The 27,658-nt window shown below is 38.1% G+C and overlaps 1 protein-coding gene across 1 annotated transcript; it reads left to right on the forward strand.

Annotated features, from left to right (window-relative positions):
• The first annotated feature begins 36 nt into the window (after positions 1-36).
• Positions 37-27,658, forward strand: Rtf1 (RNA polymerase-associated protein Rtf1). The gene is made up of 18 exons (XM_088235490.1): positions 37-225; positions 2,730-2,868; positions 3,542-3,670; positions 4,617-4,728; positions 7,818-7,937; positions 9,843-9,979; positions 11,617-11,724; positions 13,628-13,776; positions 14,331-14,445; positions 15,897-16,053; positions 19,378-19,483; positions 20,514-20,645; positions 21,131-21,259; positions 21,866-21,978; positions 22,812-22,980; positions 24,373-24,531; positions 26,102-26,207; positions 27,343-27,658. Exons 1-18 carry the CDS (start codon positions 163-165, stop codon positions 27,450-27,452), a joined length of 2,253 nt encoding a protein of 750 aa, XP_088091616.1. The 5' UTR covers positions 37-162; the 3' UTR covers positions 27,453-27,658.

The raw sequence follows: 27,658 nt of genomic DNA on the forward strand, positions 1-27,658 counted from the left end.
TAAACATAGAGTGTTAAACTTTAAGTAGCAACTGGCAACACAAGCGGCATCTTAAATTTTCGTTTTCGTTTTTGATCTCTGAGAATTTGCGAATGTCCGTGGAGTGAATTTTGTTGTGCGCTCTAATTCTTGGTAAAATTTAGGATTTCTCAGCCGCTCGCAATGGCGAAGAGAAAGGCACTCATCGACTCGGATTCCAGCAGCGATTGTTCGGATCTGGACGCGGTAAGAAACTAGCATGAATTCATTTTTCCCGTTTAAATTTACGACTTAACTTGTGTGTCATGGACGCTTTTGCCCCGTGTTTTTCTACGCAATTTTTAGCATAACAACGCAGTCGTCACATGGGTCCTATCCGGACTATGTACAAATAACGCCGAGAAGATGAGATTATTCGCCGCATCGAAATTCATCAATCTTTCAGTAGAGTTGGTTGCGTTTAACTTGTCTCCGTTTCGTATTTTGTTTATGTCCGACTTGTTTTGAGGTTAGTTTTAGTTTAACGGAAATATGGAATTCCAGTCCTTTTTTATTACAGTTACATGATCTAATGGGGTTTTTCGCTCGTATAATAAGTTAATATTCGCAGTTAATATGGCTTCCTAAACGGTTAAAATGCCTAAATTAAAGTCAAAACATTAGAACAAAAACCTGAATTAGTTTTGTATACGTCTCTCACATCCTTGAATGATTATTTATATTCATCGATAGTTGGCAGGCAAACCTTTATCCATATATTATCATTATACAATTATTTCGCATAAATATTTACCTCGTTCTTCTTCTTCTTCTTATCGGCCCTTTTCTCTCCACTGCTGGATGGCGGCCTCTTCCAAATTTTTCCCTGTTTATCTGTCCTGGGCACTCTGTTTCCATCCATGGCTCACGAGTTCGACGACGTCGTCAGTCCATCTCCTCTGCGGTCTCCCCACTTTCCTTTTACTTTCGTAGGGTCTCCAGTTTAGTATTCCGGGGGTCCGCCTACCGACTCCTTGTCTCGCCACATGACCCGCCCGCTGCCATTTTTGTCTTCCCACTCTTTCTGCGATATCGGTCACCTTTGTACGGCGTCTTATCTCCTCATTCCTTATTCGGTGTCTTAAGGAAACGCCCTACATTTGTCTTTCCATAGACCGCTGAGTGCACTTAATTTTGTGAACACTTCTATTAGTGAGGGACACTGTTTCGAGACCGTATGTTGCCACCGGCAGAACACGAGAGTTGTAGACGTTGGCCTTCGGATTATTTGGGATTTCCTTATTTCTGAAAACGTGTTTCAGCTTTCCAAACGCAGCCCAAATTATCCGATTCGTCTAGGCAGTTCCGCAGTTAGATTAAATTTTCCCAATTTGATTTTCTGCCCAAGGTAAATGTACTCTTCAACAGCACCGATAGTTTTACTTCCGGTACATAGTTTGCTAGGTATTGGACTCAAATTCTTGGTTTTGTCTTTACTCATTTCCAGACCGATCTTTCTAGAGGCTTCGTATAATTCTTTTACCATAGATTTCAGTTCATTTACCTCTTCGCTTATTATTACTATATCTTCTGCAAAACGGAGGTGATTTAGATACTTGCCATCTATTTTTATTCCAATTTAGCATCTTGAAAACGTCTTCTAAGATGAATGTAAAAAGTTTTGGAGATATCGTGTCACCCTGTCTTACGCCCTTTTTGATCTTTACCTCATTCTGAAAATAAATTGTGAATTATGAGCAATTACAGTAGGTCCTCGACTTCCGCACATAATTGCTTCATATGTGCGAATGTTGAATGTTCGAAAGTCGAGGGCTGTAAAAAGCATCAAAAATTGTATTTTGAAGTATTTACTGTCGGTCTCGTGGTGTAATGGTCAGCATGTTTGCCTACCATGCGAGAGGTCTCGGGTTCAATTCCCGACATGGTTGACATGAAATATTTTAAAGGGTGTCACACTAGAATATTGCATAGTCCCTGGACTAGTACCTGAAGCGTAAGACTGATCACCTCTCCTTCATGTAACAAAATTGATCGAGATATTTAAAAAAAAAAAAAAAAGAAATATATGCATTCTTATGATTTACCCAAACATTTAATTTTGAGGGCCATTTTCAACGAGTTGTAAATAACTCACTATTAGAAAATGGGAATCAAGTTGGGGTAGAGTGCGATTCGAACCACGGAACTTTAGTCCGTGAGTCTGAGACACTAGCCGCAGGACCACAACCCGATCTGCTGCGATTGGTGTACTAATCCAGTGCCCTATGCACCATTTGGCGCGGAAAGGGAATGATGATGATGATTTATTTACTATTCCTAGTAAAGTATTTATTTATGGTCCCTTGGAACAGCTCATGTACTTAGCCAGCTTCCTGAGATTATTCTTGACAGTCTTCCAAAAAAAAATATGAGCTGGAATATTGCGTACCTATCATAGAACGTAACAATTCAGACTTAAATGGACACCGAGTCATCGAAACAGTACGCACCATCCCTCGGTTACAGCAGTTCCAGGAATAAGCGAGCAGCCTGTCGGCCACATGTCCGAGGAAACATTAGTTGTCATTTTAGTTCATGGTTTTCTCCATACAATTGTTATAATGAGCTACTTCTCGGACATACCGAACAAAAATATTGTCAAAAATTACACAAAACGCCGAGGGAAACATTTTAGATAATTTTGAAACATGCTTTATTAAACACAATAAAAAGGTGATGATAGCGAATTGATCATATCTCTGTTTCAACAGCAATTCCTGAACTTGGCCAAGAAGAAGAAGAAACCGGGAGAGGTTTCTCCGCGTGGGCGGCGCCAACAGAAGCCAGCCGAGGAGTCGGACTCCGACGGCTCCGACGATGGAGAGGATCCGGCCAGTCCGCCTCCAGAAGGTATACTACTAGCGCCGTTCTTGTTACAATATTTTGAGTTTGTTCAAATGTTATTAGACAGAATATTGTAATCAAACCAACTGGTCCAAGGGAAGTTTGAAAATTTAAAAAAAAAATTTCAGGCGTGAAATAATTTGATCAAATGAATCTCTTCACAACAATAAAGATTTCACCTCTTTAACTTCACTAAAATTTGAAAATTATCAGCGACCTCCTGGTCAAGACGCTTGACTCACGCACGGAAGGTTCCGGGTTCGATTCCCGGTGAGAACACAAAAATTAAAATGTGATTTTTCACAAGCCTGGGTGTCCTGTGATGTAATTCACCACTGTAATTGGGCCTCCTGGCCTGTTGTGGTGCAAAAATACATTAAAAAAAAAAAAAGTAATAAAACAAATCAACAGATTGAATAAAAAAACCTTATACGAGTGTACGTATACTGGGGTTTACTGTACATATACGACAATGTTTTATCATTACGGTTGCATTGTTCTTGACCTGGCATCTGAAGGACTGATCGCCTCATCTTCATGTAACAGATGATCCAACTATCATGAATTCGGTTTAATAATGTAGTGCCTTATGCGCCATAATACAGCGGCCATTATTATAACCGAGTTGATTTTTACTAGGGCAACATAAAATTGATGCTTGAATGTTGTTTTTCTTCAGCCAAAAGCAAGCCCGGGAAGATCCCTCGCAAGAAGTCCACGGACAGCGCGGGCTCGGGGGGGCGAGGCGGCAAGTCCAGCAAGGACAGCAAGGACAGAGACGAGGAGCCCGGCTCGGAGCCAGAAGAAGGTAAGACCATCTCCGCATCCTAAACAAATATTTTTAGTAAGTGCTAAAAACCCCCAACCTCCATGCTGCAATAGCTAAGATGCTTGACCCACGTATGGATCCGGGTTCCGATTCCCAGCGAGAACTAAAATATTTACCGTGGTTTTTCTCAAGCCGGGAGTTCTGTACTGTAATGAGGAATTCCAGCACAACCCGGAATTAAAATTTAAAAATGTTTCCGTGTACACGTGAAAATTTAAAAATTTCGGAGTAGAATGAAATATCTCAAAAACGCATGCAAAAATAAATAAAAAATGTTAAAAATAGTATTCATTTTAAAATCATAAATAATGACGTCACTCCTTATATCTACGTGTAGTATTTCCGGTTTCCGCTTTAAAGCCCCCGCACCTTGTAAGGAACGTTTTGACCATAGAAAAAAAAGAGTATAATTTGTATAATTTGACATTTCAACCGGAGATTATGTCAACTTTCTAGGTTTTTCTAAATCGAAACGTTCGTAAAAACAACCATAACATAGAAATGAGCAAATTACAATCAACCAAATGAAGTAATCAAAGCAATATTCCATAGATTCTTGTCAGGTCAGTGAAAGTAAGAACGCCAACCGTTTTATGACGTCACTACTGAAATGTGACACATTGACTTTAATCAAAGTCATTTGGCGCGGTATTTGATAAATGTAACTTTAAAAAATCATATCTTTGTAAATAACACTCAAAAAAAAAAAATTTGCTTAGTTAAATAGTACGCTAACAGAAAAAATAATAATTAGAAAACAGTGGAATTCCTCATTGGGCCTGCTGATGGGGATAAGTAATTGTGGCGCAAAATAGTGGGGGCGTTAGGGTCTCCCGGAGGCACCCGATGATGTCCACATGTTCCACTTAGGAGCGGATGTGGAAAAGAAGAAGACAATTTACAGTTGTGACTTTTTTGTGTCCAGGTGAAGTGTCTTCTAACTCCTCGGACGACGAAGGGGATAAGAAGTCTGCGGCATCGGGCCACGGCTCCGAAAGTAGCGGCTTCGACACCGACGACTCTGAGTTCAACGATGGGTAATATTATTTTTATGTAATGAAACAGATGCCAGGGAACCGAAAATACGTAATATTAACCAACGATGTATTGACTTCAAATTAATGTATTGGGTGTTAGCATAAGTTGTCTGTTTTTTTCTGATATTGTATTCGCTTTTACTTTATCATATTATTTTATTCGATTACAAGCCTTTAAAACGAAATGTCAAGTAGATGAATGTGAGCATTTTCGACACCTCTTTCTGCTAGCGTTCAATCGAAGAATGAAGCTGCCAAAGCTGCTAGCGATGTTTGTGCAGTGTACGGTGAAGATGCTACGAATTATGCACCTAATATATCATAATGGAAATGAAGAACGTTTTAGAGAAGATAATACAATATCAAAACAGTGTTATATATTGTATTTATCATGTATTAGAATATAAAATAAAAATGCTGAAAATGAATGACACAACATGGGTTATGCCCAGTGAGGTGTTCATAAAGAAAAGAAAAAAAATATAATGTTTTATGTGAAATAAAAATAAATAAGTAAAATTTGGATGTCTAGGCATTTACAGGGTTTGCGACCGTTTTAAGTTTTTTTCTGTCAACAATATTTTGAGTTTGTCCAAATTTTTGTAGACCAGGACTGGATTCATTAACATTCATTCACCTACAAGGATTGGCCAATGACAGGCCATAAGCCCTGTGGATGCCTAGACTTCTACATTCCCTTCTCTAAAATGTTCATATCATCTATGTTGTAATATGTTGATATTGACAGCTCCCTAGGGGGCCGAATCCAGTCCTCGTCTACAAAAATTTGGACAAACTCAAAATATTGTTGATAAATTCACCTGGTCCAAGAAGTATAATTTATTTTTTTGAAATTCCGGCGTTGCCCAGTCTGTGGGTGAAATAATTCAATCATATTAATCTCACACGCAACAATAAAGGTTTCAGCTCTTTAACTTAACAAATGTCAACAGATGGAAGAATCGAAGGAATGATGTTCAAATATAGGCAGAATGGCGGATGTTACACAGTGTGTAAAGTGGCCACTTAAATCAACCAATGACAGGTCATAAGCCTTGTGGATGCATAGACTTCTAAATTCCCTTCTCTAAAATGTTATTCATCTCTGTTGTAACATGTTGTTTTTTTCTTTCTGTATTTGAGATTATGTTTGAATATTCTTAACTGTTCAAAATAGCATCTATCTCTGTCATTTGAATGAACAAATTGTTAAAAATAGCAATTTCATATGTAAGCACCTAAAAATATATATATTTTTTTTAATGGCACATATCAAAGCATACCATTAAACCTTTCATCATCCGTCCCACTAACAAATCATCATCATCGTCGACTAACACTTCATCACCTCATCACTAACCCGCCTTCACCGTTCGTCCTGTGCGCCTCGCGCCTTCACCACGTACTAACAGCTCCTTCCCGTCATCGCCCGCCTCCCTCATACTATATTTGCTCTGTCACGGCCGCAACAACCGACGTGGCGGTCGCGACGGCAACATGTGCCACATTATATCGAGATAACAGGACTGGTGTCTATGAAGATTGGATTCCCAGTAGTAATATATCTCGTACAAACACTTATTCAATTATTAAGAACAAATTTCTGTTTTGAAAATAGAACCAGAAGCCTGGGAGTGTGTATTTCACTCCGCTACTCTCAGGTAAAGTTTTTATAAAAAGTGGCATAAATCGTATACAGTAAAACTTCGTTTTTATATTTCTCAATTTTAAGTTTTTACATTGCTCAATTTTTAATTTTTAAAGTTTTGTATGCTGAAATGTTCAGGTCCCATTTTTTTTCATTCAAATATTCCGCCCAATAGGCAAATATAACATACTACGAATACTGATAAAAATATATGAAATGGCTTTAGAATAATTAATTGTATTTTCAAAATCAATACGGATATTGTGGAGAAATGTTTTCATATATAAATTTGAAAAACAAATTTTTCAAAAAAACGTCACTCGAAAAACGTGACATGTTTGGCCTTGATAGTTGTGACGTCAAGATTCGTGACGATGTTCTAAACTAATTTCAATGGTCAGGAACAAATAAACATGAATCGTGACGTATTGGGGGCGTGGCCAATGGAATGACCGTTTTTGCAGGGAATTCAATATTACAAATTTGAAAATATTTTATATGCTACTAATAATTAGCAAAAACTTTTTTTTGCTGGACAGTATTTCACAGTTTGCGTTTTTCATCACCCCGGTTTTACGTTGAAAATTTTTCAAAACTCGTTAGATGTGTCAAAAAACGCCAAGCCGCGTGCTGCCACATGTCCCCAAACTGAAAAATAAAAACGGAGTAGTTAAAACAAGGGTAAATTATTGTCTCAAATTAAATTCAAAGTGGTAACTGCGCGTCCAGGGTTCTGGTTCTATTTCTCATACAGAACTGTATTCTACGTTTGCCTGGACACAGACAAAATATACATATGCATATTATAATGAGCGTTGTGTAGTATAAATAATATAGATATACATAAATTAATTATTAACATAAATACGCAGTGTTTAAAACTGTCAGAACATTTTGTTAATTATCTCTGTTTATTAAGTTAGTCTTCTTTGTCTATTCTCAAATCTAAAAATATTTTTAAAAAAGAGTATATTGTGTAATTGTATTGTCACATTATTTTTATAATCAATCATATTTTTTAATGGAAAAAATATGAATAAATAAATTAATAAAATATGAAGTAAACAAATTGCTTATATTACATTTCTGTAACCGTATAATCTGAAAACCTTTTTTTCCTGAACTGGTATTCTGAATACTCTTGCGGGGGTAGGGAACGCTTTGCTAGCGCGTAATTAGTATGTAAATTATGCGAGAGCGTTCAGAATCGCATCTCTGGTTCTTTATGTTCATGACATTGATGTTTATTAAAAATGTCCAGAGTAAAAAAATATAGGTACAAAGCTTATTTGAATAAAATTAAAAGACCATTTTGTCAGTTAGTTTATTTCACCCGCCATGGGCTCATATTCACAATTAACTTTATATGTAAAGTTTTCTGTCCGCTTTTTCATATGAATATTCAACCGTGTTTATTTACACAAATAAATAAATATTTCAGCTATGACGAGAATCTCATGGGAGACAGCGAGGACCGAGCCCGGCTGGCGGGAATGTCTGAGAAGGAGAGAGAACAGGAGATCTTCAAGAGGATAGAACGCCGGGAACTCATGAAGACAAGGTAAACCGATATACTAGCCATTCGAGTTTACAACCCCGATTATTTACAACTCTGTAGGATTTTTAGATGGTTGAGGGTTTAAGCTCATACCCCGGTTGGAGATTATCACGAGAGTATCGGCGATGAGGAGTTAAACTGGTTGCACTTGGACTACATGCTCTTTAGGCTGACTTGCTTAGCTGACCGGGCGTTACCACGCCCTGTGGTCTCTTTATTGGCCACATTCCTTTATTCTCCATGGCTCCATGTCATTAATGTATTGCAGGACGTTGCTCTTATGTAGATGGACGTTTTATGTGCAATACTTGATTGCGCCACTCGCCAGATAGCAGATAAGACGCTTGAATTTTGCAGGTTTTGCTGGTTTGCGGATTTTGTCATTGCAATTGCGTTATCTTCATTTACTTTGCCGCTGAACCCCAATACAAATTAATGCAATTACCTACCTTGTAATGGAATCCTCCCAACCTTTATGTTTGAACTTCTCTTGCGGCAGGCTCTTTCAGATCAGATTCCCGACAAGTGCCGATCACAAGTGTCATTTGTCCGTTTCTTGATTCATGCGATAATACGACACATCGGATTAGACTGACTTGTTGATAGCTAAAATAACTTGTTAGCGATCGTGCTGAGAATACCAAGATCACATGCACATTCGATGACAGTTTAGTTGTTATTGGGCCGGAGAGAAAAATATTGTACCCACAGTAGGATAATCGCAACATTCAAACTAGGGTTCTGTATGTAGCAATCTAGTAAATGTGCAATACACAATACATATAGTAAATGTGGCTCAACCAACTCTGATGGTTTTACAGAATATAATGTATTGTATCTTTAAATATAAAATTATCCTGTATGTGTGGTGTAAGTCAACGCCTCCTAAATGGCTTAACCGATTTATGTGCGTTTTTTTTTGCACATAATGAGCTTTGCGCTGCGCATGTTTGTAGATCTTAAAATCTTCAATATGATCTGTAAAAAAAATAAAATAGCATTAAAGTTTTATTCATCGGCCTACCTACCAGGGTTGCATTCAACAAGAATGCACATACCAAAAAATTGGGAAGATGTTATTTTTTAAATAATAAAGTCAGTATTTGAATTTTTACAAACAGCTTTCTTTTTTTGTGGATCTCAATCAGATTATTTCCTTAAATTCCTACCCATTTATTTCTTTTTACTGGATACTAAATACTAAAATAATATTGTAATACTAAAATAACTGACATTCAATGCGTGTTTGAAAATCGCAATCCAAAATAAAGTGCGCCCCTGTTGTCAAAAGAAGCAGAGTTTGACATTTGCAAAAACAATTCTGTATTTAAAAAATATTTATTTTATGTTTTGGAATCCAACCGTAAAAAAGTACCTAGGTACCTTTTTAAATTCAATATTTGAATGTTTTAATTTTTAGTTTTGGAATTCAATTATAAACAATTACCTAGGTACCTACTTATCAATGGAAAGTCTTTTTCCAAACTAATAGCTGGCAAGTCAACGTTCGGGCAGGACAACGTCTGTCGGGTCCGCTAGTTCAATATAAAATGATTACTTTCTTTATCGGCGGTTGTTCTATATTTCAGATAAAATGATTGCACGTGTGTGTTTCATCGATCATGGATTAAGACCCCCACAACTCATTAAGAATAACCCCCAAAATGGAAATATTAGGTTTAAGGAATAGAATGGCCTAAGTTTAAGTTCAAGGCCTACTTTCACAAGTTTCGCAGTATAATCGTGTTTCTTTTCTTCAATCTGGAATTTTTCTGTTTCCCTTTCATCATTAAATACTACTCTATTTCGATAGATATCTCCTACAAATTTCTGTTTACGCGTGGACAATAGGGCGGCTCCCGGGTCAGAACAATATTGTTCAAAGACATGTTCATTTTGTTCGTTCAGGTGGGAGATAGAGCGCAAGCTGCGACTGGCCCGCCGCAAGAAGGGGACTCCCCGTCCCGCCCGCCCCCGCCCCGCGTCCCCCCACCAGTCCGAGGCGCCCCCGCCCGCCCGGGCCGACAGCGAAGACAACAGCGAGGGTGAGTGCCCGTGCGCGTGTGCGTGACTCTGCTTTCAGGACGCGACCAGGAGGCCGTCGGCGGAAAGGCGCGGGCGAATTGCACTGTTCATTGCATTTTTTTATGATTTTGATAGTGCGTCAGTCAAACTCCATGGCGCGTTTATATTCACTGGGTTATTGCGCCGTTCGCCAACGTTGCAGTGCTAACAATCTAGGATCTTGGAAATCAAAAAAATATGTATATTTACAAACTCTCCGGTCCAAACAATACTTTTAATAATATTAAATTAATATTTTACAAAGGAGATAAAGAACATTTTAGAGAAGAAATATCAAAGTCTTGGCATCTACACGGCTTATGACCTCTTATTGGCTGGTTTAAGTGGCCCTTTTCACACCCGTAACATTCACCATTCTTCCTGTGTTTTTTTAAATTTTAAATTTATTTTTCTTTATAAATCATATACCACTAAGTATGGGTATAATACATTGAATTACATTCCCAGGAGTTACAGCAACTCAATTCGGGACACAAATAATACAAAATTTAATAAAACAACTTTGTTTTTAACCACTAATTTTTATTTTTCACTGACCGGTTTCAAAGCAAACAAGCTTCTTCTTCAAGGTTTATGTAACTAATGAATTGATTCCTTTTTTTTAATTTTTTTTTCTATCATGTTCACTAAATACTACACTAAAAATAAAAATAAAAATATATAAAAAAAAGAATCAATTCATTAGTTACGTAAACAACGACGAAGAAGCTTGTTTGCTTTGAAACCGGTCGGTGAAAAATAAAAATTAGTGGTCAAAAAAAAAGTTGTTTTACTTATTTTATTATAATGAATAACCACAAAGTTAGTGCTTCAAATTTTTTTTTTAAAATACACACATATTGAGAACAACAAAGAAACAAAGCAAGTTTAGCACCTTTATAACTAAATATAGCACAATATATACGCTAAAAAACCTTTCTTACACAAGCAGAATAAATATATATAAAAAAAATGCTTTTAAAAATGAAGAAAGTGGTGAAACTACTAAGGGAAATAAGGTCGTTAACATCACATGCCACACAGACAATGCAGCCACAGTGATAATGAGAACATATCCATCTCAGTTAGTTTTAACATCTATCAGATGATTTGTGTCAGTTTTTTTCCAAATTAAAATATAACAAATTAGTAAGTAATGTGTAGTGTCTTCACCGTATACTGCGTAAATAATGTGAGAATCTTCGCCAGCTTTACTCCCTTGATTGAATGTGAACAGAAGGTGTCTTGACATTCCATTTTGAAGGCTCGTAATAAAAAAATTAATACATGTAATGTAAAAGCAAACACAACATCTTATAAAGCTTCACTTTTGGTACTCATTTTTAAATTAGGAAGAAAAAAAACGGACACAACAAACACCTAATGTCTTCTTTCAATTCATCTATCTGTTGATCTTCAAGTTCAAGAGATTAAGGAATATGGATGTTCGAACATGGTCAGAATGGTAAATGGTACATAATGTGTTACGCGGCCACTTAAACCAGTCAACGACGGGTCACGAGCCCTGCCAATACCCAGACTTCAATGTGTTCTCTCCGCTAAAATGGCAAAGGCGGGCGTGGAATGTGTAACCAATAAACCGAGTCCCCATTTCTAGGCCTTAGCGAAGCCAACAAGGCCAAGGAGGAGCAGAAGGCGGGCAGCGGCGCGGGAGGCGGAGGGGGGTACCTGTCAGCCGTGCAGCGCGACATGGACGACACCACCGGTAACCTAACCCCACCCAACCCAGAGGAAACTACCCGCAGCGTACTCTCACTTTCCTTCTCATGTCATTCTGTTTGCCCTCATCCTAACCTAACCTGACATGACCCCGCAGGGCATCTAGATCGACCTAACCTCACCCAACCCAGAGGGAATTATTTTGCTCTATCTAGCACGTTTTAATCTGAACTTACACGCTTTTCTCTCCTAACCTCCTGTGCTTTTCTAGAACCTGGCGCTCGCCTAACCTAACCTAACCTAACCTAACCTAACCTTACATAACCTCTTCTTTCCATAGCATTTTATTTTCAATTTTCAGTTGGCGATGTTAACAGTAACAGTATTGACAACGCCCTCATCCGCTTTTTGTTATGATTTCTCATCACTAACTTTTATATTTCTGTTTACAGCGCTCATTTAACATTCTTTTTATATTTTGTTTCATCTTTTCATTCCTTTTTTAAATATTTATGTTTTTGTACTTGCATGAAAATTATATGATTTTGTATTTAGCTGTGAATTTTTCATATTCCCAGAAAGAAATGTAATACATTTATTTTTAACATACTACTTTTAGCTGCTTTTTAATGTTTTATCCTTAGAGTAATAACCTTATAGAGTCACTCGTATGGACTCATTTTTCTTCTTTCATTCTCATACAAATATTCCCCCAATTAACGTTTTTTACATTTTTCATCACCCTGGCTTTACGTTTAAATTTTTTCGGAATTCATTTGATGTGTCCAAAAAGCCAAAATTATGTCGTCTTAATGGTGCCGCAGTCCGCGCGTCACCGCGTGTGCCACGCGGATGTAGAATGAAAACAGGTAAACAACTAATAAAGGATAAATTATTGTCTTAACCTAAATTCAAAGCAGACCTCATTCAATTAACCTTTTTGTTGAAAAGCGTCTTCCTTTAGGGTTAGTTTTAGTTTTCATTTTAACAAAAACGTCATATTGACTTGTACAAATCATTATACGTAGTTGACAAAGGTTTAGTTACAATAAAGTTTTCATATCAATAAATGGCGATGTTTAAAACATATCATCATCATCAATCCCTTTCCGCACCTAATGGTGCATAGGGCACTGCATTGGTACACCAATCGCAGCGTATCTTGATTATTTTTGTTACATGAAGGTAAGATGATCAGTCTTACGCTCCAGGTACCAGTCCAGGGACTATGAAATATTTTTAGTGTGAAAACATCCTTTAAAATGAATATTTCATATCAACCATGTCGGAAATCGAACCAGAGACCATTTGCATGGTAGGCATACGCGCTGACCATTACACCACGAGGCCGTCAGTATTAAAACATAACAATATAAATATTTAAAGTTATAAAAAAGATGGTTTAAAAAGTTGTCATTAAAGTGTGAAACAATTTTGCAGCGATCTATATGACAGTTGTTTTAAGTGATGCCATAGAAAAAAAAGTCATACCGTATAAATAAAATTTTAACATGAATTAAATAAAAAAACAGATACAAAAATATAAAAATATTGTTTGTGAAATCATCGAAAATAGTCAAAAAAGTATAAACAATCCCCAATTATCGCCGTTTTCACAACTTTTTTGGAAGTATATGTACACTATGTCGGCCTCGTGGTGTAATGGTAAGCGCGTTTGCCTACCATGCAAGAGGTCTCGGGTTCGATTCCCGACATGGTTGATATGAAATATTTATTTAAAAGGATGTTTTTCCCCATAACATTTGCTACCTTGAAAAACTTAAAAAGGGGGTTTTACTGTATTTCTCTTTTTCCTTTAAAAACAAAATAAAAATATATTCGATTTCCATTTGTCTAAATTTCTTTCCGGGAGTAGCAAGTGCCCAGTCCGTTTGTGTCATGGTGCGTTGTGTCATGGTGCGTTGTGTCATGGTGCGTTGTGTCTGTAGGGGACAAGGAGCGGCCGAAGGAGCGCAAGAGGACGGTGGATGACAAGCGGGTGAACGCGATGGCCGCCCTCAAGGCCAAGCGGGAGGGCAAGCAGCGTCGCGAGCAGGACAACCAGCGGAAGGAGGAGGAAAGGCAGAGGCAGGAGCAGGTAATCTTTCCAATTTTCCTTCAGCACCGCTCAAATCGGAGGTTGGCGATCCTAATTCAAACTACTCGATCCTGGGCCATCCTGATCTGTTTAGAGAAGATTATCGTATGCAATAGCATAAAAAAATAACACCCTTGAGGTTTGACCTACATTTGAAAAAGTCAGGTCATTTTTACCTAGAGTATTTTTTAATCATTTGGCAGCACTCAGCCTACTTTCATCCTCATTTTTCCAATTCCAAAGTTCTCTCCCGTACATAAGAGCCGGCACCAGGATTCCATTGTGAAATTCTAATTTTGCCTCCTGCGACAAACATCAATTTGCCAAGGTGGTTAACTGCACTCTCCCTCCTTTCAATATCTTTTCTCAATCTTTCCATCCCTAGTAAACATGCTTCGCAGACACACGAATTTGTCTTCCTGTTTCGGTATAACCCCGTCAACAGCGATTTCACATTCAGTCGTACTTTCATTTGATTTATCATCATCCATTCAGGATGTCTCGCCGTTTACATAAATTGCGTGTAATAATATGTGGACGGTTGTATTGTTCAGGACAATGAAGGAGAGGACATAATCGGAGGGTCCAACAAGCAGAGCGTCAAGTTGAAGGCTTCCGATATCTACTCCGACGACTCTGGCTCTGAATCTGATGATAACAAGTCTCAAGGTATGATTCTCGCGTGTATTTATTTATTATTATGGTTCACAAACAATGAGCAATGCAGTGACAATAAACAATACATTGTCGTGTGAAAATCGGTAGCTCTTTGACTGATCGGTTCGGGGTCTCCACTGGAGTGAGGCAAGGCTGTGTCCTTGCACCGTTCTTATTTATCACACTGATGGATTTTATCTTATGCAAATCAATACCACCTGATCGAGGTATTGTTATTTTAATTTTATTTTATTAGGGAAATCAACAGTTCTACATATTTTTAGTAAACAAGCAGATATAGTGTATAAACTCAGAACTAATAACAGATTTCCACATAGTATACAAAGTTAGTAAAGAAAATATATATTACAGAATAGAATAGAAGTAAACTCCCCGCTAAAGTTGTGCGACTTGGAGTATGCAGACGATGCAGTTCTTTTTGGAAAATCTGTTGGCGATTTTCAGGAAATTGTAAGACACACTGCAGGAAAACTCAACTTCACAACTTCGTCTGGGTTTTAACATTAATTAAAAAAAGACCCTGTCTTGATCCTGATCAGCCTCTCTATAATAATGGACGGAGGATTGACAAAGTTGACAGCTTGTGAGTTAACATAACTGAGGATGGAAGCGCAGCACAAAGAGCTCGCAACCCGCCTAGGAATTGCTGGAGCAACTTTTAACATGATGCGTATTGTCTGGAACTCTAGTCTATACTCGGTCAAAACGAAATGCCGATTATTCAACTCTTGTATAATGCCAGTACTCCTATATGGGTGCGAATCTTGGCACCTTACCAAAGCTCAAAACACCAAACTTCGGAGTTTTGAGAGTAAGTGCTTGAGAAGAATATTAGGTATAAGGTGGTTCGATTTTATAACTGACATTGAAGTCCGAGAACGGACGCAGCAGCCTCCTATAACAAGCGTTTTGAAGATGCGGCGGTGGATCTGGCTCGGACACGTGCTGCGCATGCCTCGGGAGAACCTAAACCCGAGTTGCCTCTTCTTTAAACCTGCGCCTGCGAGTTCACGCCGTCCTGGAAGGCCGTCGATGACGATCTTTCGACTTTATTTGGCGGAACTAAGGGTTGCTGGATTGACGTGGGAAGAGGCAAAAATGCTCCTGGAGGCAAATGGTGATGTCCACATGCTCCACTTAGGAGCGGATGTGGAAAAGAAGAAGATTAATTCCACAAAACCACACTATTGACAATTTCCACTTTTCAATATAATCTCTGTAAAGTTTCACAGCCTTGATCCATCTTTTAACAAGGGTATGTATTCCATTCCGGACGGGTACGGATGGCCCTAACAGATGGAAATCTGATGGCGCCTGATCAAAAATGTATGGAGGACGTGGTCTGTCGAGCTGTCCACGCTTCCTGTCCTTTATATGGATGACCGTGGATGAGAAAGATTGGTGTTTATCCGCTTCAACTCCGCGCGGTATTGTGTCCACAGGGAGACAGCGTTCCTCGGACAGCTCCCGCTCGTCGTCCGACTCGGAGAGCGACAAGAAGTCGGTCGGCTCCCAGCGGCCCCGCGGAGCCAGCGCCAGCTCCCGCAAGCCCACCAACATCACCACCAAGGAGGAACTCAGCAAGATACGTCTCAGCAGGTAAGCTTTGTTATATTTTATATCTGTCTGGCCTGTTCATCTCTCATTTTCTTGTTATTTAGTCGGCCACGAAGCGAGGACAGTTAGTATGTGCATAAGTACAGAACAACCGTCACAAGTTGGTTTAATTGGTGTCCTGACGAAGAGACGGGTACGTCTCGAAACCAGTAGACATAGAAAAGTTGGTAAGTGGTTATATACAAATATTTAATAACATTTAATAATATAATAATTTGAACCTTATGATATACGAAGAAAGTTGAAAAAATAACGATGCGACCTTCCTTGCCGCGCGCTAAACAGCAACTGATTTCGCGAGCGCCACCGCACTTGTGGCACTTAAAACTTGTGTGCACACGAGCGCGATGGCGCTCGTCGGCACTATAATGGTTAATCTTGATAGCTACCTAAGGGTTGAAATCCACTCTTTTGTCTACGAACATTTGGACACACTCTGAATATTGTTAAGTATACAGTATTAATGAGCGCAAGATTTTAATTGCTTTTGAAATTGTACTGCGAATTGGAACCAAATCAAAAAAGTTAGCAATTGCACAATTTAATTAAAATTAAAAACTTATCCTTTATTTCACAATTAACGATCAGGATATTTGAGAATCCGGATGACTGAAGTTCGGATAAATGGAGTTCTACTGAACATATTTTTTATCCAATACTCTCTCTAGCGGACAAACTTCTTGTCTTGTCAGTTTACGCAAGTACTCATCGTCACTGTGCATCTTATTTTGCACGAGCTTTGTATGAAAAATAGTAAATGTTGTGAAACCGTGGCTTGAGCGAGATCATGCGGAGGGAGAAGACAATAGTTGGCTTATAACCTCACACTGTTAGTAAGAATTTCTATTATTCTATAAGTTATCCATAGCCCATTGCAAAGTACCCGCTAATGAGGAATTCCACTGTTTTCTATTTTTTTCCTTCTATTAGCGTACTATTTAACTAAGCAAAAATATATATATATATATATATTTTTGTAAATAACGCACAAAAATATACACCGCAAGACAAATAAATTTACGAGTTCTCAAAAAAAACTAAAATTGACATATAATGAATTATTCTTGATATTTAATTAGTTTTTTTTATATTGTTTGACATATGTGATGACTACTCGTTATTTCAAGGTTAAAATAAAAAATCTTACTCATGAATTGTACTTAGAAATTGCCATTATATATCAGGTATCAGATTACCCGAACCTTAGAGACCCATAACGGTCCATTTATGGTCGAGTGTTTGTGATGGAATAATAAAAGACATGTTATTTTTTAATTCATATTTAAGAAGTAGGTTCTTTTCGCTTTATTTTAAATTAAAGTATTTTACATTTAAACATATTTATAACATTTAAAAATATTTAGTACTTAGTGAATTCACCTTTATTTTTTATAACATGTAAAATTCTATTATTTAGAGAAGCGTAAAGCGAATCTAAAATTTCTGATGTTATTTCTTCTTCCCAAACTTGAATTAAGTTTTTTTTTAATTCCTCAATGTTTTTTGATTTTTTTTTCCCGACTTTTTTTTTCATAATCGCCCATAAATTTTCTATCGGGTTCAAATCAGGGCTATTCCCGGGCCACGTCAACGATTTTAAGCCAATTTTCTCCTTGAATTCATTGATCTATAAAAAAACAATAAATTATTTATCATGTGGTCACAAAATGCATTTAAAAATATATATATTTGTACTCACAGTGCGGGCTCTATGGCACGGCGCAGAATCGTCCTGAAAAATTGGGTCCGCGGTATACTGCGTAATGTCCTCGATTGTTGGAATAATATGTTTTTTTAACACTTTTTTGTACTGAATGGCATTCATCGTACCCTGTACAAAATTTAGAGGTCCTAAACCGTATGCTGTCATGCACCCCCAAATCATCACGTAGGGTGAATGTTTAACGGTTCGAGTGACGCACGACGGATGATATCTTTCCCCACGTTTTCGTCGAACTATCTTTCTGCCGTCTGGACCAAAAAGGTTGAATTTTGATTCATCAGAGAAAACAACATTTTGCCAATCCTCCAAGGTCCAATTCTGGTGCTCTTTCGCCCAATCCAGTCTAGCCTTCTTCATTTTGTCCGTGAGTAATGGTTTCTTTGCGGGACTCCGTGCTTGGAAACCATGCTCCAACAGCCGCCTGGACACTGTTTTTACTGAAAATGTTGATGTGCTGGTAGACTGCACCTCTGCGTGTATTTCAGGTGCCGTTAAAAATCGATCGCGCATAACAATTTTTTTTATTAAGCGATCATCTCGGGCAGATGTCACGCGCCCCCGTCCGCTTCCTTTTTTCCGTTCTATGGATCCAGTTTCTTGGATTTTTTTAAATAAAAACCTCACTGCACCTTCTGAATACCCAACTCGACGAGATATTTCACAATTAGATATGTTTTCTTGCGACAATGTGATTATTTTGGATTTTATCGCAATCGACATTTGCTTTGCACTTTCCATGATTGTTGTGTTATGTTCACTCAAACGCGGGTAAAACAAGACTGTTGAGACATTTTAAAATGTAAATATTGTAGAAAGGTGACACATAGTGTCCTTAATTTATTAAACAAAAGAAAGAGGTATCGATAAAGGATTTCTTAGAAAAAGTGTTCAGTAAAGTCAAGGGGCGCGGTAGCAGGTAAACTCGTAATTTTTTTTGTCTTGCGGTATTTTTGTGCGTTATTTACAAAGATATGATTTTTTAAAGTTACATTTATCAAATACCGCGCCAAATGACTGTAATCAGTGTGTCACTTTTCAGTAGTGATGTTATGAAACGGTTGGCGTTCTTACTTTCACTGACCGCGGTAAGTTGTATTTCCCCACCCAATAACAAAACTGACAAGAATCTATGGAATATTGCTTTGATTACTTCATTTAGTTGATCGTAATTTGCTCATTTAAATGTTATGGTTGTTTTTACGAACGTTTCGATTTAGAAAAACCTAGAAAGTTGACATAATCTCTGGTTGAAAAAAGAGTATAATGAAAATTATACTCTTTTTTTTCTATGGTCAAAATGTTTCTTACAAGGTGGGGGCTTTAAAGCGGAAACCGGAAATACTATACGTCGATATAAGGAGTGACGTCATTATTTACGATTTTAAAATGAATACTATTTTTAACATTTTTTATTTATTTTTGCGTGCATTTCATCCTACTCCAAAATTTTTAAATATTCACGTGTACACGAAAACATTTTTAAAATTTAATTCCGGGTTGGGCTGGAATTCCTCATTGCACCTAGTCTGTACAAAAATAGTTTTAAACAAAAAATATTTTTAAAATATCAATTTGTTTTTCAGGTTCAAGATTGAGAGATTCCTGAACCTACCGTTCTTCAGCCGAGTGGCCAACGGCTGCTTCGTCCGAATATCCATCGGGAACAACAATGAGAAACCTGTCTACCGGGTGAGTTTAAAATTCATTTTGTCCCTTAAGTAAGTTGTTATTTTTACAGAACGATGAAAAAACAGATTGTTTTTACAAAAAAGTTTGACTAAATTATGCCCTAAAAATGTGCGGGGTTCATAGTTCATTGATCGATGTCGCACATGTGCAATTATTTCACCTGAAATATAGACCAACTACCGATGAAGCGAGTCGTCATTTTATATTGAATACAATTCATTATATTCTGCAATACTAACAGTACAGTACATAAAATTTCCGTCATGGACACAAATTTTTGGTCGAGTTTTCAGAGTTCAAAAGTTAATCTTACTGTCCGAAAAATACGAAATTTGTAATTAATAATATCGTCGGCCTCGTGGTGTAGTGGTCCGCACGTTTGCCTACCACGCGACAGGTCTCGGGTTCGATTCCCGGCATGGTTGACACGAAACATCTATTTAAAAATGTGTTTTACACACTAGAATATTTCGTTTATTACACATTTTTTGAGACATAAGTCCCAACTCCGTGTGACTTAAAGTCCTGTGTTCAGTTGGGATAATGCTCATAGGATCATCTACATGGGTAGGGAAGGCTAGCACACCTTACAATGGCACCCAACGTGGTGCGTGTTTTGTTGAATGAATTTTTTTCATACATACTATGTCTACCGTGTGTAGCGGAGACCTATGTGTTACAATGGCGCCCAACGTGGGGCGTGTTTTGTTGAATGTATTTTTTTCATACATACTATGTCTACCGTGTGTAGGTAGCGGAGACCTATGTGTTACAATGGCGCCCAACGTGGGGCGTGTTTTGTTGAATGTAATTTTTTCATACATACTATGTCTACTGTGTGTTGGTAGCGGAGACCTATGCGTTACAATGGCGCCCAATGTGGGGCGTGTTTTGTTGAATGTAATTTTTTCATACATACTATGTCTTCCGTGTGTAGGTAGTGGAGACCTATGTGTTACAATGGCGCCCAACGTGGTGCGTGTTTTGTTGAATGTAATTTTTTCAAACATACTATGTCTTCCGTGTGTAGGTAGCGGAGATCGTGGAGGTGTGCGAGACTGCCAAGGTGTACGTGCTCGGGAGCACCCGGACCAACAAGGGACTGAAGCTGCGACACGGGGCTCAGGACAGAGTCTTCCGTCTGGAGTTCATCTCTAACCAGGTCAGCATCCTTATGCGTCATTTGGGCCGATTACAAACACTATCTAAATAATATTAAGTCCTAAAAGTGTGGAACAGTTTTGCCGCGATCAGAAGGAGCTCCGCGCTGGTTTGGACATGTAGAACGAATGGACAGCGAAAGAACAGCTAAGAATATTTACAATGCGAATGTTGATGGATGCAGAAATAGAGGAAGACCGAGAAAGACATGGCATGACCAAATCCAACAAATACTTGAAGATGGACATGTCAATAGTCGGAATAATCGGCCCGCGTGCATGAAAAGATGTATGAATGTAGAGGAAGCGAGATCTGTATGCAAAGATAAAGTGATGTGGCGTTCTATCCTCTCTGCTTACCCTTACGGAGAAACGGCGTAATAGTTTGTTGTTGTTGTATATACCAAAAATCATTATTCATAGTTACAATGAAGGTAGCCACTAATCCTTTTCACTCTCCCGCGTGTAAATAAAAGCAATTTTCTAGGACTTTTCCGACACGGAGTTTACCAAGTGGAAGGACGCCTGCGTGTCCGCCGAGCGGGCCCTCCCCTCCCTGGAGCACGTGGCCACCAAGGTCCGCGACATCAAGGAGGCTCTCTCCTACGAGTTCAAGGTGAGTTATTAGTTATATCGCCATTCGTCGCTAATTGGTTCATAATAAAAAAGAGCACTTTTTGTACCAAAACCACCCTGGCTTCAGCAGCAATAGCACAAAAGGCATTGATCCTAGTAATTTTGAAAAAACCTCACCGATATCGGAGTGATTTACTCTTCAAGGAATTCATGGTGTTAAGTATTTGTCAACATTATAATAACACCGTCAGCCTCGTGGTGTAGTGGTCAGTGCATTTGCCTACTATGCAAGAGGTCTTGAGTTCGTTTTCCGACATGGTTGATATGAAATATTATTCAAAAGGGTGGTTTTACACCAGAATATTACCCTAGTTGAGTACATAAAGCTAAGACTGATCATCTTACCTCCATCAACAATTTTTTTTATCAAGATACACTGCGATTGGTGCATCACTGCAGAGCCCTATGCACCATTAGGTGCGGAAAGGGAATGATGATGATGATGATTTATAACAACAGCAGTGGCGGCTATTCAATGAAAGAAGAACACTGGCGCCCAACGTGGGGCAAAATGTTTTGTATTTTTTTGTATGGTTTTTTTCTTTATGTTTGGCTGACACTTATATAAGCTTACCTGTTTCCGCAGGAAGAGGATGTGGAGAAAATTATACAGGAGAAGGATCGTTTCCGGGCGCACCCGACCAACTACGCCATGAAGAAGACGCAACTCATGAAGGACCGGGATGCTGCAGTGCTGAGGTACGCACGCCTCATGCTTCTCTCTCCATACTCTCTCCAATCCAGTCCGTGAAAACACTTCCTCTACATACTCAAAAACCGTTAAATATAGTGTTATCGGTATTACTCAGATAAAAAAAAATGGACAAAAATCGATTTTAATTGAATTCAACTCAACTGCTTTCAAATATCACAATTTTTATTTTATTTACTCTACTACTTTTGCGTGTTTGGCAAATTTTATGTAGGATCTTTCTCGGATATTATCATTCATCTTCATGACCATATCACAAACACAAATGGTAGCAAAAACTGTATTGACTTGTATCACAACAGCCTATGTCCATTATAGTCATTTTATAAATTTGTAGGATTAGGTTGCTGAAGGTTGGTAGAGCTCCTACCACAGTTAGAGATTGACAGAAGACCCAAGGTTGCTGTTAAATGCGTATTTATTACATGGCGAATAAATAATAAATTGTGTCGCGCGAGTGTTACGGCGATGAGATGTTGAAGTAACTGCACTTGGACTACATGCTGGAACTGAGTGACTGTTTGAACTGGACTGTTTTACTGAACTGGATTGAACTTAACTGGACTGGGCGTTGACTGCGCCCTGTGGTCTCTTTATGGGCCACGTTCCTTTGTTCTTCATATCTCCATGGTAGGGACGATGTTAATGTACTGCAAGACGTTGATCTTGTGTTTCGCAGAATGTAATGTAATAAATTCAATAAAATTAGAAATCGCTGAGTTTTTTCTTGGAGTCATGACTAGATTAATAATGTCCGATTAGATTATTATCATCTCAATGCTCTCACCAATGTCACGATTGTGTATGTGCGTGTTCTCAGGGGCGACGAAACCATCGGCAACGATCTGACGCAGAAGATCCAGGAGCTGGAGGAGCGAGCCAACCACCTGGACAAGGTTCGCACCTCCACCATACAGAGCATCTCCTACATCAACAACCGCAACAGGAAGCTCAACGTGGAGTCCGCGGAGAAGGCCATCATGGAGGAGGTAGGCACCCGGTGCATCTTGTCATTCTATGTTGCTGTTTGGCGGTGGGCAGATAATGTCTGTGTGTCAGAGGCGAATCATCCAAATACAGTAAAACCCCCTTTTTAAGGTTTTCAAGGGAGCAAGGAAAAAAAGTGTAAAACTGAGATTTTCCTCAAAGAAAAGTGAGGAAATTAAAAATGTATGGAAAAAATAGGAATTACATAAAAATAAAATTGATTTGCTACACCATGGTGTACATACTTCCAGAAAACTTGTAAAAAAGGTGATAATTGGGGATCGTTAATATTTATTTGACTATTTTCAATGATTTCACTAAAAATATTTTTACATTTTGCATTTTTTCAGACAGTATTATGTAATCTGTTTTTTTATTTGATTGACAAAAACAGCATGTTAAAATTATTTTACGTGTAAAAAAAAATAACGAAAATAAAATTTTGAATTTGCATAAAATAACATACAATATTTTTTCCCCAAATGTTGGGAAATTTTATTTATACGATATCACTTTTTTTTCTATGGCATCACTTAAAACAACTGTCATATAGATCGCTGCTAAATTGTTTCACTCGTTTTTGACAACTTTTTAAACCATCTTTTTATAACTTTAAATATTTCTATTATTATGTTTTCAACATCGCAATTTATTTATATTAAAACTTAATTGTTCTCAAGTGTTTGTCAACTGCGTATCTTTCTAAGACACTTAAACAAAAAGGTCAATTATACTGCACCTGCTTGGAATTTAGGTTAAGACAATAATTTATCCTTTATTAGTTGTTTACCTGTTTTTAATCTTCATTCACGTGGCATACGTGGTGGCGCGCGGTACCATTATTACGACATAATTTTAGCTTTTTTGACACATCAAATGAATTCCGAAAAATTTTAAACGTAAAACCGAGGTGATGAAAAATGTAAAAAAACGTTAATTGGGGGGAATATTTGTATCAGAATTTATGAGAAAAATGGGTCCTGAACATTTCGGCTGAAAAAGCAGGAAAACGTAAAATTGAGGAATGTAAAAATGAGGTTTTACTGTAATTCTTGTAAATACGATTTACATGTTTATTAAACGTAATTTGCTTTGCAAGGGCCTTAATTATTTATCCTACCTGTTTTCTTTAAAAAATGTTGTTGTAGCAACCCCTAAAATTTACTTTTAAAATTCCAAAAAAAAAACTTTAATTCGTTTTCACAGAGTAGATCAAAATTACAGGGTGACCTAAATAAAATTAAGATTTTTTTTAAACCTGATTTAAGGACCACTCCAATATTTATGTGTGCACTATTTTAAGATTCAAAATAAAATGGATAAATATACATACCCGCATCACATGAGATACCCAGAACTTTCCGCCTGCCTCTCTACCTGGTTTTATTTCGCAGCTCCGAGCCAACAAGGGCAAGAAGGTGGACGACCCCTTCACCCGGCGCTCCACCAAGCCCGTCATGAACTTCAAGTCCTTCGCTGCCATGGAACTGCTGGAGGAGACGCGGGCGCAGGACGTGGTCAGGGAGGTCGCGCATGAGGCTAAACAGATGCAGGTAGGTCACAGACCACATACCAGTTATGTAAATGCACACATCTGATTTATACCTACTAAAAAGAATAGTTTATTGTGCCGGTATAAAAATTCAGGATCAGCCAGGTCTGGCTTCTTTTCATACAAACATATTCTCGTATTTCTTCCTTGGATTATGGCACTAGGTTCCACATTATAGGCATCGCAAATGTATTAACCCGCACTCGGATGTCTTCGGCATTAGCGATCTTAAAAGAAAGCCGCCTGCGATGGCTCGGTCTTGTGAGTCGAATGGAAGATGGCCGAATACCAAAAGATATTATGTACGGAGAGTGGTGACGCGAGAGAGAGGCGCAAAAGTTGATTCCTCGATAGCTTAGAGAGCGCACGAACTGATCCAAGATGGTCAGCCAACACACACGTTACTAAGGACGTTTACTGCCACTTAATATATAATGAAAATCGACTCACCCGTTTTGAAGTGTTCCCCCTCGCTCCACCAGATAATAAATGCGGGAATGATGCGGATATTGAGTTCTTTCTTATTCTGCTTTGTGCCTCAGTATTTTTGGATATTGGATGCGGTGACGATAATAATTCTGACACTTTAGCGGTAACTTTATAAAGCAAGATAGCGGTACAAATATTATTTTGTGTTAGTTTTTCATGCGGATCACAGAAGACATATTCATTTGTTTGAAGAAAAATACAGATGTCAGTTTTATTTAAATATGGAATTTGTGAATTGTTGCAATGCGGTAGGTACTGCCAGGATGCTCAGGTTCCTACTTCTCGAGGAAAAGTCGACAACCAAAACATATAAATGGCAGTAAACATTCACGCGTAACCAGAGAGCTTTGTGATGCCAAAAGATCCCACGGTGGTCAGTGACTGCGATTAAAAGATGTCTGTAAACGCGACATGAAGACTTTTTCCATTGACGCTGATCATTGGGAAGATCTCGCCAGGGATAGAGATTTTTGGAGAGGAGCCGTAAAGGAGGGAAAAGCGGCGCACGACGACCTCCGGCTGGAAAGTCTGAGGCTTAAAAGACTGCGAGGAAGGCACTGCAGCCCCCCACAACCTGGAAGCGTGAGAGATGTGGCCGACTGCTGGTCCCGTATAGGACTATACAGTCACCGAAAAACTGTTTTTCCTAGTCGTCAAATTAAGTGATCTATCACCATCGTCTTTCTAAGACAGACGGCTCCCATAGAGATAGATAGGTATCCAACATTGATCGGGTTGTGGTCCTGTGGCTAGTGTCTCGGACTCACCGACCAAAGGTCCGTGGTTCGAATCCCACTCTACCCCAACTCGATTCCATTTTCTAATAGTGAGTTATTTACAACTGAGAGTTGAAAATGGCCCTCAAAATTAAATATTTGGGTAAATCATAAAAACGCAAATATTTCTTTTTTTAAAAAAAATTTTTTAAAAAAACATTGGCGTGTCCCTGTCGGTTTTTTTTTGTTGATAAATGGTCGTTTAGCTAAGACCGCTAATCTGCCGTCTTATGATACAAAATGATGACTGTTGAAAGTAGCAAAATGTGCCAACACTGATAATGAAATAATTGCATTATTTTCTAGCAAAAAGAAGACACGGCCCAGAAGGACAAGCACAGATCTCAGGAGAACAACCTGTACTCCCTCCATGACTTCGATATCAATATCGATCTAGAAGTTCCTCAACCCAGTGAGTATTTCTCCTCTATCCGATACTTCAACACATGATCACTTCCCAACTCCAGCATTTCATTATTTCTCTACTCTATATCACTTTTCCATTCCTGTACTTCATCATTTTTCTACTTTATTTTATTTTATTCAGAAAACATACAGTCATACATAATAAGTATTAAAAACAACAATTTTTTAACATAAAAAGACCAATTAAGTTTTCATAAATTATGCATATAATTGTTTTTACAAGTTGGTGCATAAAAAGGGGAATTTAATCTGGTATAGCAAAGAGGACAACGGAAACCAATATTTTGTAAAAGATACGGCGAATCAACTATATTATTTAGAATTTTGAAAAGAAAAATTAAATCACATGTAAGGCGCCTTTTTTGCAGTGATTATATCACTTTCCAACCCTAGCTCACTATATCACTTTCCAACCCCAGCTCACTATATCATTTTCCAATTGCACCTCATTATACCACTTTCCAACTCCAGCACTTCATCATTTTCTACTCTCGTCATTTTCCAGCTCCAACATTTCATAACTTTTCTGCTCCCCGCCTACTTTACTTTTCATCATCATCATCATCTTTCATTCCATTTCCGCACCTAATGGTGCATAAGGCACTGCATCGGTACACCAATCGCAGCGTATCTTGATCATTTTTGTTACATGGAGATAAGATGATCAGTCTTACGCTTCAGGTACCAGTCCATGTCGGGAATCGAACCTAAGACCTCTTGCATGGCAGGCTAATGCGCTGACCGTTACACCGCGAGGCCGACCACTTTTAGGCCGACGACTTTACTTTTAATCACTTCTAATTTTCCCTAATACTTTTTCACCCTTTTTGGCTTTTATCCACTTCAATTATATTTTTCTATTATTATTTTGTATATTATTCTGATTATTTTGCATATTGTTTTGATTACCTGTATATTGTTTTAATATGTAAACAAATATTTTTGATTTATATATCGAAGAGTCCCGACTTAACACGGAATTTTCTAACAAGTCGGGACAAAAAAAACATATAATTGTGTCTATGTAAATTTGTGTATTTTGTGCATTAAATAAAAATAAATAAATTTAAAAAAAATAAATTTATGTTTATTGTCAACCTAAACATGCGTAATTTTTTCAGTCAACGCCGTCTCCGTATTACCGAAGCCCCTCCACCCAAAGGCCAAGGACACGGGACCCAAACGCGCGTTGAACCTCGAAGATTACAAGAAAAAACGCGGCCTCATTTAACCCGCCCATAACTCTATTCGCGTTCCTGTAAATATTTCCACTCTTGTACATATAAGTAGTGAATTAGTCTAAATTATACTATATTTATATCATTAGTCCATAATCAGCCTAGTTTGTAATTGTATTAGTGATTTCTAATACGGGTGCAACTTGCGTAGCTCAATTTAGAACAATATTGCGCGAGTCGGTGTGAGAAAATCTTCCAA

The sequence above is a fragment of the Micrasema longulum genome, unplaced genomic scaffold (genome assembly GCF_059751315.1).
Source record: "Micrasema longulum isolate JH-2025_06_02 unplaced genomic scaffold, ASM5975131v1 h1tg001381l, whole genome shotgun sequence".
Lineage (NCBI taxonomy): Eukaryota > Metazoa > Arthropoda > Insecta > Trichoptera > Brachycentridae > Micrasema > Micrasema longulum.